This window comes from Phascolarctos cinereus, unplaced genomic scaffold, assembly GCF_003287225.1.
Source record: "Phascolarctos cinereus isolate Bilbo 61053 unplaced genomic scaffold, phaCin_HiC Scaffold_3;HRSCAF=262, whole genome shotgun sequence".
NCBI classification, from domain to species: Eukaryota; Metazoa; Chordata; class Mammalia; order Diprotodontia; family Phascolarctidae; genus Phascolarctos; species Phascolarctos cinereus.
The window spans coordinates 111488475-111504722 of record NW_027555736.1 but is presented as its reverse complement, the minus strand read 5'-3'; the positions used below and the strand labels follow the sequence as shown (position 1 = coordinate 111504722).

Here is a 16248-nt window from a genome sequence, read left to right as displayed (position 1 = left end):
AATGTCACAGAAACAAAAAGAGGAGAGTTTCCAGAAGAGAGGAGTATTTGACAGTGTCATGTTCTGAAGGATGAACATTGAAAAAAAGACCATTGCATTTGGCAATTAATAAATCATTGGTAATTTTGGAGAGAGGGCAACTAGGTGGTGCAGTGGATAGAGTCCCTGGCCTGGAATCAGCAAATCCTGAATTCAAATCCAACCTTAGACACTTACTAGCTGTGTGACCTTGGGCAAGTCACTTAACCCTGTTTGCCTCAGCTTCTTCATCTGTAAAATGAGCTGAAGAAAGAAATGGCAAACCATCTTTACCAAGAAAACCCTAAATGGGGTTGCAAAGAGTAAGACTCGATTTAATTGACTGAACATATTTTGGAGAGAGTAATTGTAGTTGAGTCATTATGTCAAAAATGAGATTTCATGTGGTTGAGAAGTGAGTGAGAGGATAAGAAGTAGAGGCAAGGGGCACATTAGGGGTTTGGCTGTGAGAGAGGTGAGGCACAGAATGATAGCTTGAGGAAATGGTAGAATCAAGTCAGGTGTTTTTTGGTTTTTTTTAAATGATAGGAAGACATGGACATTGGAGAAGAAAGTAGTAGATAATAAGAAATTTAATATTAGAGATGTATGATTGCAGGGGACAATCTGCCTGATGAAATATTAGGGTATAGCAGATCAGGGTACAAATAGTGAGGTTTGGCCTTCGTGAGAAGGGCCACCTCTTTGTCCAAGTAAAGGAGGAGAGAGTGGGTATTTTAAAGTGTAGAGTGGTAAAATGAGAGTGCTTAAGGTGACTAGGCCTCTTTTTCTCAGTAAGGGAGTGAGTCTTTTGCAGAGATGGAACGGGGAGGGAATAGTGTAGGAGGCCTTGATGTATTCCAACTCAATTTTCCATTAACTTTCAAGTTTAGTCTTATAGTGATCAGTATTTAAGGATCATGGGATAGCTATCTTCCACATTCTGTGTAGCATTTGTGCTAACTTAATATTCCTAATAATATAAAATTTAGTAATAGAAAAACTGAGTTTGTCATTTGGGAAGATCTTTATTAACTTGAACCTTTACATAATGAAATTTAAAATCCTATGTTTGTAAAGCATGGCTTTGTTATAAAATCATAGGCTCTTAGAGCTAGAAGGGACTTTAGAGATCATCAAATTCAGCCAGTTCAGTTTTACAGGTTAAAAAAACTAGCCTAGCCAGGTTAAATGACTTGCCCAAGGTGACATAAATAACCATTTAGCCACGAAACCAGAATGAGCTCCTAGTTCACTAGTTTTTTCACTATACCAGCATTGCCAATGTGAAATATTGGAGTAATATTAAGTATAATTGGACAAAGAAAGTAATAAAAGTACTTTTCTTGAGTTGGTGACATGCTTATATCACTTCTGTATTTGTCAGTTTCACTTGGACATAGCCATATAGTTATTTTATACCTACAAGCCTTAAATCAGTTTCTCAAAAGAAGATCCAGTGACTATTGGTAGCGTATGAGCAGGTTTCTTGTATATGCAGTTTGTACTATAATAATTTCTATAGTTTTTTTTGCAGCGTGAATCAATTTAAGGTATGTGGATTATATGCCTTTCCTAAAGGCTTACTCTTATTCCTTGTATGTAGATGACCCTGAGTTCTTGAAGGCTATGTTATCTATCATAAACCCTGATGGTAGGTTCTACTAAATTAGGTTTTGACTATGGGCCAAGTGACAGATTGTCATCTCCAGACTAGCCTAGCTAAATGCAGATAGGCTTATTATCAGAAGATTCCTTACCTCTGTTCCCCACCCTACCCCTTCCTAGTGAGTTTTTTTTTGAATATGACAACCCATAAGAAATTAGGGTTGTTATCTGCACCGGTGGAGGAAGTATTGGCACCTATAAAATCAATAACCACTCATAGTGTCAAAGTTAAGCATTACATGAATCAATTTAATGTTGCTACTTATTTTTAAAAATCACCTCATTGGTGTCTTCTTCAGAAGTAATACTACCATTAATTAATTCTTGTGAGGGTTGTTTTAAAATGGCAAGTGGAATCTCTTCGTGGTTCCACCCTGCCAGTGTTTTTCTTGGATTGAAAAAAGTTCCAAACTACCCCCTCATATGAATATAATTGAACAAGAAAAAATCCTTTAGTTAGGAAGGGGGCTGGTGGCTTTTATTTGAATACAGATTCAGAATATAGGTATATTGGCCAAATAAAGTCAAATAAAACTTTCTTCATTTTTCATCTGTCTCCTTCAAAACCAAGTTGGAAGGGTTTAAAAATAAAGTAAGTAAACATTTGTGAAGCTCGGTAACGTTCTTTGTCTTACAGTTCAGCATCAGTTTTTACCAAACATCACATAAATACCCATGTGCACACCCCTTTTTTGGTACAAATATGGTTGATGATCAATAGAACTATATTTTTACAAAATGGACAAATCATGAAAATTGTTTTCAGTATCCTCACCTTTTCCTTGCTTTTTTCCCCCTCCATAATGTTATCTTATTTTTTTATTGGTGTATTGTGTTCTTATGTTTTTTTCTGAATACATTCTTTCCTCTTCTCTTACCCAAGCAAACCATCCCTTGCAACAAATTTAAAAAGGAAAAGAAGAAAAAAGCAGTCCAGCAAAACTAACCAATCCAATGCCAGTAGTGTTCCATACCTATAATTCCCCCACTCCTTCACCTTTGCAGTGAAAGGAGGGACTACTTTCTCCTTTTTGAATCCTTTTATTCCCTGGAGTAGACACTGCCTTCCATTTTCTAGAGGCCTTCCTCTCTATAACCCCTTTTGTTATTAAAATAGCAAAGTATCTGTCAGTCACTTGTACTTCTCTGTTGATTCAGCTGTTTGCACTTTAGAGCAAGTAACTTTTAGTCTGATACCTCAACTAAGTATTTACATTTTAAGCTTTTATGTCTAATTTCAGAATTTCAGGCCTCAGCGTGTAAGAGGAAGAAAGCATATTTTTGAGTATCCTGAAGGAGTAGAGATTCTGAAATAATATTGTATTTTGCTTATTAGGCTGGTGCTGTAAGTAAACGTAGACCTTTTGGGATTATTTATGGGGAAGAGAGTGTATCTTTGGTTTCTCTTCCCCAGATATATCCTTTTCCCTCAGAGAGCTTTGAATTGTGGACTGGCTGCTGAGCACAGGGAACTGTATATTTCTTTGTCATCTGCCTTATCTAATTCCTGGATTCTCCTTGTTTTAGCCACAGGTCTACCTGGCAAACTTTTTCTTTTCGGTAGATCATTTCCTTTTTTCCTTCACTGGATAAGATTGAGCTCTGGTTGTGCATGAGATTGCCAAAGATGGAAGTATAAAGAGAAGAAAAGGGAGCCAAAGACTCTGAGGAGCACCATGTTTTGGGTACAGAGGGAAGAGGAGAGCCAATGAAGGAAGGAGAAAATGAGCTACCAGATAGGAGGACCAGGAGAATTTAGTGTCCCCAGACAGGGGAGGACAGTTTCAAGAAGGAAGGGATTGGTCACTGGAGTCACATGCTGCATAGAGTCCAGGAGGGTCGTGACTGAGAAAAGGCCGTTGAATTTGGTGGCTTCTGAGAGAGTTTTCTAGTTGAATCAGAAGGGAAGTCATATTGTAAGAGTTTGAGAGAAGTGAGTGGTGAAGTACAAGCAGTTGTGTGTATAGACTAATCTTGCAGAGAAGATTGGGTTAATTGAGGAGACATTGATCAGGACCCAAGAAAGGTGTTTTTGTTTGCTTTTATGGAAGGTAATTTGGATCTGAGGATATTTGTAGGTAGAGGGGAAGGAGTGAGTCCACAAATAGAAATGTTAACCTTGGAAAGGAGTAAGGATGCCTTTCTCTGAGATAGGAGTATTTTATAGGTGTAGATCAATTGAATATTCTTGATTCAGGAAAGAAGCAGAGTCATCTGCTACAAATGAGGTGGGAAGTAGAGGTGATGACATGAGAATGGAAAAATTTTGGAGTAGCTGCCATAGGAATGTACTGGGAGGCAATAAATTCTATTTCCTTGGACACAAGCATTTCTAAAATGTTGTATTTGAACTTGAATACAATGATGTCAAGAGCTGCAAATGAAAGGTCCAAATGAGGTTGCTTAGCTTGAATTTCTGATAGAAGCAATTAGCCTGCTCAAAAGTAACATAACTTTAGTTTTATGAATATTTTATAATACAGGCTTCCTTGATTCAGACTGAACTTACTCTGATTTATTCCTGATCTAATGAAGTTTTGCTTTGTAGATTCTTACAGATATTGTACCAATTTCATTTATTTAATCACCAAAGCTAAAAAATCAATTCAATATTTATTAGTTTTTTGATTCTGTATAGCACACTATATGAGAGACTTGGGGAGACTGAAAAGTTTAGATAAAACATTAACCCTGTCCTTACAGTTTGTTTTCTAGGAAGGGGAAATTGTTATTATTTACATCCAAGTTTAAATTTGCTTATTCTTTTTTGGATGTATGATTACAACGTACATATAGGCCCTTTGCACATAGGCCCTAATGTAAAGGTGAGAAGAAAGAATAAAAATAATACAGAGAAAACAAATACCTTTTTAAAAAAATTCAAGAATGGTGAGCATGCAGTGTGAGTGATTATTTCAAAATTAGCACTTAAAAAATGTTTAAAGGAGAAATTTTGTTTAACAAACATTTATTAAGCACCTACTAAGGGAAAGGCACTGTATAGTGCTATATGTACTTAAAATACTGCAATGAACATGTTTTTAAATGATATGTAATTAAGATATTGATATATACTTAAAACATTAGAATAAAAGCAAGTAGCTGCTTTTGACATATGTGGTGTGATATATTTAATTGCAGTGTCAAATCAAAATATCTTTGGCCTGTAAGTAAAATAAGTATTTTTTATATGCTTAGGCTCGATTATTTGATGAACCTCAGCTTGCTAGTCTTTGTCTAGACACTATAGACAAAAGTACAATGGATGCAATAAGTGCAGAAGGTTTTACTGATATTGACATAGGTAAGTTATTTATTTGAATTGAATTTCATTGTTTCTGAATATAGTAATGCTTTATTTTGGGGGCATTATTGGGGGAGTGAGATGTGTCCGATCAATTAATTAGAAAGTTCACATAATTCTGTCCTTTTGGTGCCCAAACTGAGTTATCTTAATTATTTTTATGGAAATGTGTCTAAAATGATATTTTACTGTCATCTTAAACCTCTAGTCAAATAGTAAGCATTTACTATATGCTAGTACCAGTGTTAGGGACTGTGAAGGATATGGACAATAAGAAAATAAAAGCTCCTTTGAAGGAGCTTATATTTTATTTGGTGAGTTAAATAAGCAAAGATAAGTAACAGTTTGAGATAATGGAAGAGGTACCACAGTTGTTTATATACGTGACTATTTGCCAAATAAGTTGTACAGAAAATAATTGTTCTGAGAGTTCAGAAATTCACATTCAGCTCTAGAGGTAGGATTTAGTTAGTTTAGTTCAGGTTCAGATGGTCAGATTTGAGCAGATCTTGAAAGCCATCCTTCAAGACTTGAATGGATAGAGGGCATGAGTGTCAGAATGTCAGGAACAAAAAACATGAAGGTGACAGACTGACTTTACTAAAAAGAGGGCTTAGGAAGGTGAGTGGAGAGAAGAGTGCAAGTAACAATTTGGTGTTCAGCATCTAAGTATATAACTTCAATTTTAGTAAGGGAGCTTGGCTGGGGAGAGAGCATGATTCAGAAACCTTGCTCTATTAAGCAGGGTTACACGGAGGATACTGAACATAATTTAACCTTTTCTTGATGATATATGGTAAGTTACCCTGTGAATATTTGTTGATTTAGGGGCAGCTAGGTGGCACAGTGGATAGAGCACTGGCCCTGGATTCTGGAGGACCTGAGTTCAAATCCAGCCTCAGACACCGTAACACTTACTAGCTGTGTGACCCTGGGCAAGTCACTTAACCCCATTGCCTAGCCCCCCACCAAAAAAAATTTGTTGATTTAACTTAGGATCTATTCTTGTATTGTAATACATAATATGCAGCAGAGTTATGCTTCTGTTTTTAAGTTTCAGTCTTAATTGCTGGGTATTTAGCTGTTACTTCTGGCTGTTGTCAGTGTATGCCTCTAGTAGCTCCCCTATGTCCCATTTTAGTTTGCTACCTGTAATCTGTTTTGGTCTGGTTTAGTTTAGTCTAGGAAGAAAATTCTTTTTTTTTTTTTTTGGTTAGGCAATGGGGTTAAGTGACTTGCCCAGGGTCACATAGCTAGTAAGTGTTATGTGTCTGGGGTCGGATTTGAACTCAGGTCCCCCTGAATCCAGGGCCAGTCCTCTATCCACTGCGCCACCTAGCTGCCCTTAGGAAAAAAATTCTTAAGCTAACAGTTTCAAGTTAAATCAGTCAATAAAGTTCTGATTAAGAGCCTTATTTAAGTGGATGGGCTTCGGGACAACTAATTTGGGACTCTTGCTTTGAGGGCCTTCAGCTGTCTCAAAGTTTTAGGGTTGTCCGAAGTTTGGCATCTGAATAAATAGTGTGTTATTTATCCATTTAGTAATGTTTGCTCTGACTTTTACTTTAAAATTCTTCTATCAGATTTTGCTTTAGAAAGGAGACAAAAATATATCAATAATGTAGCAGGTGTAATTTTAAAAGTTTTTGATGGGTAAGGTTTGTCTATAATATTTTAAAATCATTAGTGTATATGAAGGCAGGATTTGTAGGTCTTGCTAGTTTTCTATATAATGATGTTATAATTTCTTAAATTTTTTATACATCCATATTATAGAGTAAAATTTACAGTTCACAGTATTCAAGCCATTGCATTAGTATTCAAGTGTGTGTAGTGGAGCAGAATTAAGGCCTTAGTTATTGATACACACACACACACACAGAGCTAGATTGATGAATGACAACTTAAAAGAAAATAATTTTCTTTTGCTTTCTATTACTGGTGTCACCTCTGAAAAACTTTTTGGTTGATTTTAGCCCAAAAAGTTAATGTCACATATGTATCCTTCATTTAAATTTAGTTTGACATATCTGTATTGCTCAGATTTTATGGAGTAATGCCTTGTTTATATCTTTTTGATGAATAAGCTATTCTATGCATGTTTTCCAGATAACTGAGAGGCAGTGTAATAAATTGAAAGGACACTGGATTTTGGGATCAACAATATGGGTTCAAATCCCTGCTTTGCTACTTACTATTAGTGTAGCCTTAGGCAAGTCACTTAACTTGGCTTGGCTTCAGTTTCCTCATCTATAAAATTTGAAATTATTTTCAAATTTGAAATTATTGGTCCTATGAGGTTTATTTTTAAGTACCAAAACATTTTTCCAACCATATTTCTAAAATATATCCCTTATTTAGAAGCAAGGTTTAGAAATCACATAACCATGGTGATTACAATTGTATCCAAAAGAGAGAGACTCTAAGTTCCTGAGGGTTTTTGTCATGAATAAAGAATGACTGTAGGCCATATATTTTGCATAATCATAGGATAATGGTATCATAGATTTACAGCTGGAAAAGACCTTAAAAGTCATCCAGTCCAACTCTCTTGTTTAAAAATATGGAACTGAAGCTAGAGAAATTGGGACTATCACACAGTTAGGAAATGGCAGATATATCTTTTATACTTATTTCCTAGTTCTCAGCTATGTTCTTGATATATCTCTAGTTAAATTACTTTTGGATAAAGGACATGCCACAGTACACAAATTTGAATGTACAGGGTGTCCCAAAATCCCATAGTGTATTCTTAAGCCATTAAAGCTTATAGCAGTTAAGCTGTTTAAGCTATTAAAACTTAAAACAGCACTAAGACTTCTGGGTCACCCAAGTAATTTGCATCAGTTTTGTTTTTTAATAACATTTTATTTTTGATGGCATACTTAAAGTTTAAGTGCTTTTTATTAGAAACTTGAAGTCTTCTTAAATAAGGATATAATGTTAAGTTGCTGATATTTTAAATCTAGTCCAAATTGGATTTTGTATCTTGCCTTTAGATACATTGTGTGCTGTTCTGGAAAGAGACACGCTTAGTATTCGAGAAAGTCGACTCTTTGGAGCAGTTGTTCGCTGGGCAGAAGCTGAATGTCAGAGGCAGCAGCTGCCAGTGACTTTTGCAAACAAACAGAAGGTGCTAGGAAAAGCGCTCTCATTAATCCGTTTCCCACTGATGACTATTGAGGAGTTTGCTGCAGGTAAGGCACCATTTTGGCAGAAACTTTCTTGACATCATTTTAGTGAATGAACCAAGGGAAGTGGCCCTTTGGGTGAGGTCTGAGGAGCAGTGACAGCATGAACAGGGGCAGGACATAGTAGCCTAAGCAAAAGCAGTCAAGAGTCCTGTATTGATTACCCTAATTAGAGCAGAAGTATGTGTGGAAAAGACATTGAACTGGAAATTAAGGCCTGGATAGTCTTAAGAAATCAGTTGTTAGATAAACTTTCACAAGCCTCTTTCTCTCTCTGAATTTCTAGTTAATAACAAACCTCTGCCCCGCTACCACCACCTTTAATCACACACAGTATTCAATATATCATTTTGTGATGTAATTATTTGTATGATTAACCTTTTGTTGAGTCATTTCAGCCTATCTGACTCTCTGTGACCCCATTTGAGATTTTCTTGGCACAGATACTGGAGTGGTTTGCCATTTCCGTCTCCAGCTCACTTTTACAGATGAGAAGCTGAGGCAAACAGGGTTAAGTGACTTGCCCAGGGTCACACAGTTAAGTGTCTGAGGCTGGATTTGAACTCAGGTCCTCCTGACTCCAGGCCTGCCACTCTATCCGCTGTACCACCAAAAATCACAGTGACCACAGAATTTATGGTCTTACAAAGGCAAAAAGACCTGAACAGATAACTGTCATACTTGATGAGTACATCAGAGAAGTACTGAGTGTTAAGATGTCAGGATTAAAGGAAGATCCTTATGGACTGGGGGAAATCAGGAAAGCTTTTTAGAGGAATTACATTTAAATTTCATTTTAAAGGATGTGTGGGGATTTGTGAGGAGTGGACAAATAACTGATATGAGGCTGTGTGGTTGAACTGCATTTGAGGTCAGGAGACTTGAGATCCGGTTCCAACAGTACTACTTGCTAATCATATGACTTTAGACCAGTCATGTAACCTTTGTGGGCCTCCCAGCTCCAAATCCTATTCTGTGAAGTTCTAGACAATCGACTATTTTTTGTGCCTTTTGAGAATTCTTGTGCATTCTGAATCATAATTTTAAAAAATATAAATAGAATTTAAAAAATATATATCATTCTTTCTCCATACTTGACCATTATGAAAGAGTAAATGAAGAATGGTGGCATAGGATTGAGTAATGAATGAGAAGGCTATTTCTGTTTCAGTTTCATCTACCTAATTTTCTATTAATATTTTGTAGCATCTTCTTTGACAGCGGTGTGTATCTTGTTTATTCTTGATAGAGCTTTCTCTAATTTCTTTTTAACATATCTCATCATTTTCTGGTATCTTGAAACAGGAAAAGGGCTGCCTACTTATTGGCCCCCTCTTTTACCATATTTTTAATATCTTTCTGTTTTAACGTGAATTTGCTTAATGTAGAAAAGAACTAATTGTTTTTCTTGACATTGGATTATAGATTAAGGGCTTTAAGAGACCAAGGAACTTAAAGGTAATCTGATTGAACCCCTTCGTTTTATAGATGAATAAACTGAAGCCTAGGGAGACATTATGTGACTTGTTCATGTGACTGACACATTTGTGATTCAGACTTAGATTTCCTGATTCCAAATCCATTGCTCTTTCCTCTGTACTCTTTTGCATTTGTCTTCCAACCTTCTGGTGATAGCCTTTGGATTGTCTCTTTAAAAGAAACATAGTTTTATATAGATGTACATTGCATTTTATATATTATTAGTAATTTAAACTCTTATGCCTCCTGTTAACCTATTCTTATCATAGACTGTACTCAAGGAGCTAAAAGTTATTACTTAGGAATGTTTTTTTCTCTTGTTCTTGGTTTGGGTATTGCAAATCAGTTTTGACCTTAAAAAGCTCAGTGCTTCAAAGTGCACTTTAAAAAAAATTTTTTTATTGAAGTTTGTTTTTTTCTTTCCACAGGTCCTGCTCAATCTGGAATTTTATCAGACCGAGAAGTGGTAAATCTCTTCCTTCATTTTACAGTCAACCCTAAACCCCGAGTTGAATACATTGATCGCCCAAGGTGCTGCCTCAGGGGAAAAGAATGCAGCATCAATAGATTCCAGCAAGTAGAGAGTCGTTGGGGTTACAGTGGAACAAGTGACCGAATTAGGTATCTGTCATAGTATCATATTGCAGAGGGGCAAAAGACAGATTTAATGTTGAATTGAAGATTGTTTGAGGAAGATGTGATAATTTTTTTTTATACTCTACTTTCAAAAATTACTAGACTTAGCCAAGACTATTCAACAAATCACTGAGGTGATTGCAATCCAAATTTCCCTTAATTAATGTGTCTCTATTTAGGCCTTGTAAAAAATAAGGCAGAATACCTTAGAGAAAAGGAGAGGTACCACAAGAGTGGAGAAGGGCAGATTTCCCAGTTTTCACAAAAGGAGAATGGAATATCTAAACTATAGACCCATGAGTCTGACTGTATTTTTGGGCACAATTCTAGAACATATTATTAAAGGAATGATAAACATTCTGTCATTAGTGATCACAAAAAATCAGTATGTTTTCATCAAGAATAACTTATACGAGACCATTTCTTTTTTCAACAGTATAACTAAACTGGTAGATTAGGAGAGTCCTTTAGATATAGTTTACCTAGATTCTAGCAAAGCACTTGCTAAAGTTCTTTCTGATATTCTTTTGGAAAAGATGCAGAGATGTGGTTTAGATGATGGTACAGTTAAGTAAATTTGGAACTGATTGAATAGACAGACCTAAATAATAATCATTAATAGTTTGATGTCACCTTGTAAGAAAGGTCAAGTGGAGTGTCCCGGAAATGTGTGTGACCCTATTCTATTTAGCATTTTCACCAGTGACTTGAATGAAGTCATAGATTGCATGTTTATCAATTTTCAAATGGTAACCATTCTGGTAGAGGAGATAGCTCAGATAGCAGGTGACAAAGTCAGGATCCACAAGGATCTTGACAGTCTAGAATAATAGCCAAATTTAATAAGATTAATTTGAATAGAGATAAAGGTAAAGTCTTAAACATGGCTTCAAAATAATCAGTTTCACAAGTACAAAAAAAGATCCTGGGCATTTTTGTAACTCAGTATGGCAGTCACTAACTAATAATAACTAATAAGTAATACAGTCTTAGTTTGCCTTAAGAGAAACACAGCTTCTAAGAATAAGGAGATAATGGTTTTGCTGTATTTCTCCCTGCTTAGACTACATCTGGAGTGTATTGTGTTTCATTCTATGTATTATTACATTGAGGAAGGACATTGTTAAGTTGGGGAATGTCTAGAAGGGTGTACCCAGGATGGTAAAATGCCTTAAATCCATGTAATATGATGACATTCAACTAAAAGAAAACTGGGGATATTTAGCTGGTGAAGAGAAAATTTGGGCAGGTGGTGGTAAGAATAACTGTGTTTTCAAGTGTTCGAGGGTCTGAAATATGAAAGTAAACAGAACTTATTATTGTAAATGATAAAATACACTTTTCAGAGAAATCAAATACACAGGTACAGAATGCTACCTAGATTGTCACATGTGGCTACTTTTTTTGAAAGGGATTGCCCAATTTAAAAAAATTGTTATGAGGTTGGGTATGATGGACAAAAGAAGGAAGGTTTGTTGTAAATGACTTATGTAAAAAAGGAAAAAAAAGTATCAGAAAAGGTAACAAAAATACTAATGGGGAAAAAACCAATAACTTCTCAACAGTTAGCAATATCAGGTCATGGAATGGGATACCTCTGAAAGTATTGTGTTCTTTCTCATTGGATAGGTGTTTAAGCAAAGGTTGAGTGGCTGCTTTTTGAATATATTTTAGAAATGAATTTTTTCAGGGATTTGGTTGAACTAAATGTCATTCTAGGGCCCTTTCAAATCTGAAATTCTGTGAGGTGACAGGGAGACCAAATTAAGGAAAACAATAGTCCATATTCACATAGCAAATTAGAATTACAAAGTACTTTCACCTCTAGTATTTTGTTTACCTTCACTACACCCCTTTGAGATGGATACACAAAAGAAAGCTTAACCACATTGTTTGAGAACTTCTGTAATGTGGGCCCTGCATGAATGAATGGCTGCTATTGCTGGCTTGTAGTCTAGATTTTAATTGGTATAATCTATTACTTCTATAGGTTTGTTACTAATTAGTGTTACAAAACAGGGTTGTACTGATTGTGATCTTTTTAAGTGCGTAGTCATTGCATTGAAAATACCTCAAAAAAATTTTTTTAGGGTATGATTGAAAGAAGTACATGATGGAAACTCGAATTTGGTGTGTAATATTGTCCTGTAGAGTTGCATCTTCATTTTATTTTGCATATGCTTAATTCAAATCTGAAAGCAGAAAATCTAAAAATGTTAAAAATCTGCCACTAAATATCCCTAGTCAGACACTGAAATTTGTAATGGTCACATTTCTTTATTTGCTTTATTTCACCCATTTTGTTTCATATTATGTCCATACTTGACTGCCCCATAGCTCCAGCCCATATAGAAAATCCTTTAATGAATATATCATCAATCTCTGCACAATACTGTGATTAATTTAGATGTATTAATTTAGAAGCCTTTTTTAGTCCAAATAGTTGGATGGTGAAGTGAATTTATTTGGTAATTTTATTATCTGGTTAACTGAGATTAGTGATTTCCAGATTGTGCCTCCTTGAAACCTCAAAATTCTGTGTTAGAATATTATAGTAGATATATACCTCCATTCTTTGCAGAGGTGGACAATATGTTGGTTAGTTTTGCTAAACTACTTTTTTCTCCCTCTTTTTTATACTGTGTTATAAGGGATGGCACTGGGGAAGGGAAACAAACAAATTATAAATATAACTATTTTTAAATTGTTCTTTTCTTAGAAATACCAAAAAATCTATCTTGCCTTTGAAAATATCTCTCTGACCTAGGTCATTTTATGGTTAGAGTATATAGTAACTGTCTCATAAAAAGACAAATTCCCCAATGAGATAAAAATTACAAGGCCCAGGTGAAAGTTGGTTAACATTTTGCTTCACCAAACAGAACATTTTATTTGTCAAACAGAACATTTATTTAAGTAGTCACTTAAAATGTCAAAGAATCGTTTTCTGAAAACCATTCATTCAATCCTTGTTTAGTCACTCCCTCCAAGTATTCTCCATTCCATCTGGTCAGAAGTAAACTCCAGGTATATACTTCTTTCAGAGAAGTATTCCTTCTCTTTAATTTGATCATTACTCAATTCTGGGCAAAGTATGGGGAAAGAGGATGTTGCTTTTAAGTAGATTAATCAAAGGTCTCTTGCTCTGTTAGGTTATTGGCCTAATTTGTCTTTCAGAAAAATAGAATTCCCTCCTGAATTTTCACCCATTTTTCCTAGGAAAGTGATGTTAGGCCTTTGGTAAGGGTGAATAGGATTTAGTGCAGGGTGCCTAGCCCAGGGTCACACAGCTAGTAAGTATTATGTGTCTGAGGTCACATTTGAACTGGGGTCCTCCTGAATCTAGGACTGGTACTCTATCCACTAGCTGCCCCGAAGGGTATTTTTTTTTAAGAAGTATGAAGTACTGATAACATTTTCTTCATTCAGATAAATCTGAAAAGGACTTCAGACTAGGGAAATATTTCTTAATATTTTTATCTCTGTTCTCTCATTCCATTACTCCTCCTGCCCCATTGCATCATTGCAGGCTAGAAGTGTAACCATCACTCACCAGCCTAATACTACTACTGATTGGCACAGGAGCTTTGATCTGCTCTTCTTCAAGCCTGGGCACCTGAGCTAGTTCTCCCCTCTTTTGGTAGCCTGGTTGCCAGGACTTAATATGAACATTGATCACCTTAGCCTACTGCAGCTTAGAACTCCAAAGCTCAGGTGGTTTACCAGTCCAGCCTCCCTGATAGCAGGGATTACAGATGTGTGCCACCATGCCTGGCCATTCTTAATACTTCTAAAAGAGGGGAGGGGCGGGGAGAGGGTTGGTGTGCTTCCACAATATTAAATCTTGTGTAATTATTCTGGGTCACCATTTACTGATAATTATAAAACTATTTACTACTGATTTTATTTTATTTTTTCAGGTTCACAGTTAATAGAAGAATCTCCATAGTAGGATTTGGGTTATATGGTTCTATTCATGGGCCCACAGATTATCAAGTGAATATACAGGTACCCCTTTTTCTGTATAAATTATTTTAATGGAAACTTTTGTGTTTCTGTAATAAGTTTGTGACAAAACCCCATTTATGTTATATTTAATTAAATTTACAAAATTATATATACTGCTTCAGACTATTTTCTGTTAAATGTATGAAGAAAAATGTGTAACCTTTTAGAGTTTTATCTTGTAGATGCCAGGAGCAGACTAAGGCTTTGAGGAAAAACAGTAATTCCACTGGAGCTCACAGAGTTGGTAGTTCTGAAAGCCTAATTTTAACCTATATATGCAGAGTTGAACTTTCAGAGACTACCTTATTCTAAAGGAATTCACTTAGAACTGTAGAACCTTAGAGTTGGAAAGAGAACATCAAGTCCAACCTTCCAAGGAGAGGAATCCTCACAAGGTTATTTTGCCTTTCCTTAGACTTCCAGTGATAGGCACTGCCTCACAAAGCATTCTATTTGTTGTTGTTATTTTTTTTTAATACCTTAGTTTAAAAAAATTCTTCTATCCTAGTTGGATTCTCTGTAGCAACAAAGAATAAGCCTAATCCTCTTACACATAATCCTTAAAATATTTTCATTTTTCATATCCATTCCTTTTTCATTCCTCCTGTTGTCCCTGTAGTTCAGTCCTTTGTTATCTCTTGCCTAGACTCTTGGAATGATCTCCAAACTGTTTTTCCTACTCTCCATTCCATTTTGTATAGTTGACAAATTAATTTTTCTAAAGTACTGGTTGAGTAATGATTCCCTGCTTAAAAATAGTCAATGGATACTTATAAAATAGTTTAAATGTAGTTTATCATTCAAAACACTACACAACAGAATCCCAACATGTTTTTCCAGATTTATCTTTCATTACCCTTATACTTACAAAGTACACTCTAGACAAATTGTATTTATTCACTCTTACCGTTTCTGTGCTTTTGCTCAAGATATTTTCTCAATCTCAATTTCCTCAGCTATAAAATACAGGGATTGGACTAGATGGCCTTTCAGATCCCTTTTAGCTCCAGATCTGTGATTATTCCTGGAATGCCACTCTCTTCTCCCCCCCACCCCCATTTTTGTTTTTCAAAATGCTACCCATCTTTCTCTGATCCCCTCCAAACTAGACACATTGGTTCAACATTTATTAAAACACAGTTTTCAGAGAACTCTGATAGTTACGCAGAGTTTAAATTAAACATTGTTCTTGCCTTCATAGAATTGAGTTTACAGTATGTTAAGAGAAATACAACACAGATAACTATAATAACAAAATGTTACATAAGTGCACAACGAGGTTTAAAATAAAGTGCTATGTGAAGTCTAGAGAAGGAAGATCCATTACCAACTCTGGATAATGAGAGTAAGAATGGGATTCAGGAAGGTAGCATTTAATTTGGGCTTTAAAAGGAGGGTAGGAATGAAATATTCAAAGAATAATGATCAGCTTAAGCAGAGGCACAGAGGCAAGGGGATTCACAGCTTACTCCACATAAACCAGGTTCCTGGAAGCATATAAAGTGTATGGAGGGAGGTAACATAAGTTTATCTGGAAAGGTAGAGTGGGACCAGATTTTGGAGGTCCTTGAATGCCAGACAAAGGATTATAAACTAATTGTTTAGGGACATGGGAGGAATGATGACTTTTGAGCAGAGGAATGAGATGACCAGATATGTTTCTTAAACATAGAGATATTTTAGAAGTTGTATGAAGGACGGATTATCAAAGGGAAAATGTAGAAGTAGGAAGATATAATTAAATATCTTTTCAGTAGTCCTGGTAGGTGGAAACAGGTATTACTTTGGATGTTGTTAGTGAATGAGAGAGGAGAAGATAGATGGGAGAGAGATTAGGAAGGTGGAATCACAAAAGACTTGTTAACTGATTGGATATGAAAGGGATTGGATATGTAAGTTGAAGATGTGGTAGACTAAGTGAATGGTGGTGCCTCAGACAATAAT

The 16248-nt window shown here is 35.7% G+C and overlaps 1 protein-coding gene across 1 annotated transcript in view; it reads left to right on the top strand.

The window, feature by feature from the left end:
* The window catches only part of BTBD1 (BTB domain containing 1), a 37200-nt gene that overhangs the window by 16796 nt on the left and 4156 nt on the right, over positions 1–16248 (top strand). Inside the window, 4 exon segments of the mRNA XM_020966262.2 lie at positions 4885–4990; positions 7990–8187; positions 10089–10281; positions 14217–14304. Of these exon segments, the coding sequence (XP_020821921.1) occupies positions 4885–4990; positions 7990–8187; positions 10089–10281; positions 14217–14304 (585 nt within the window).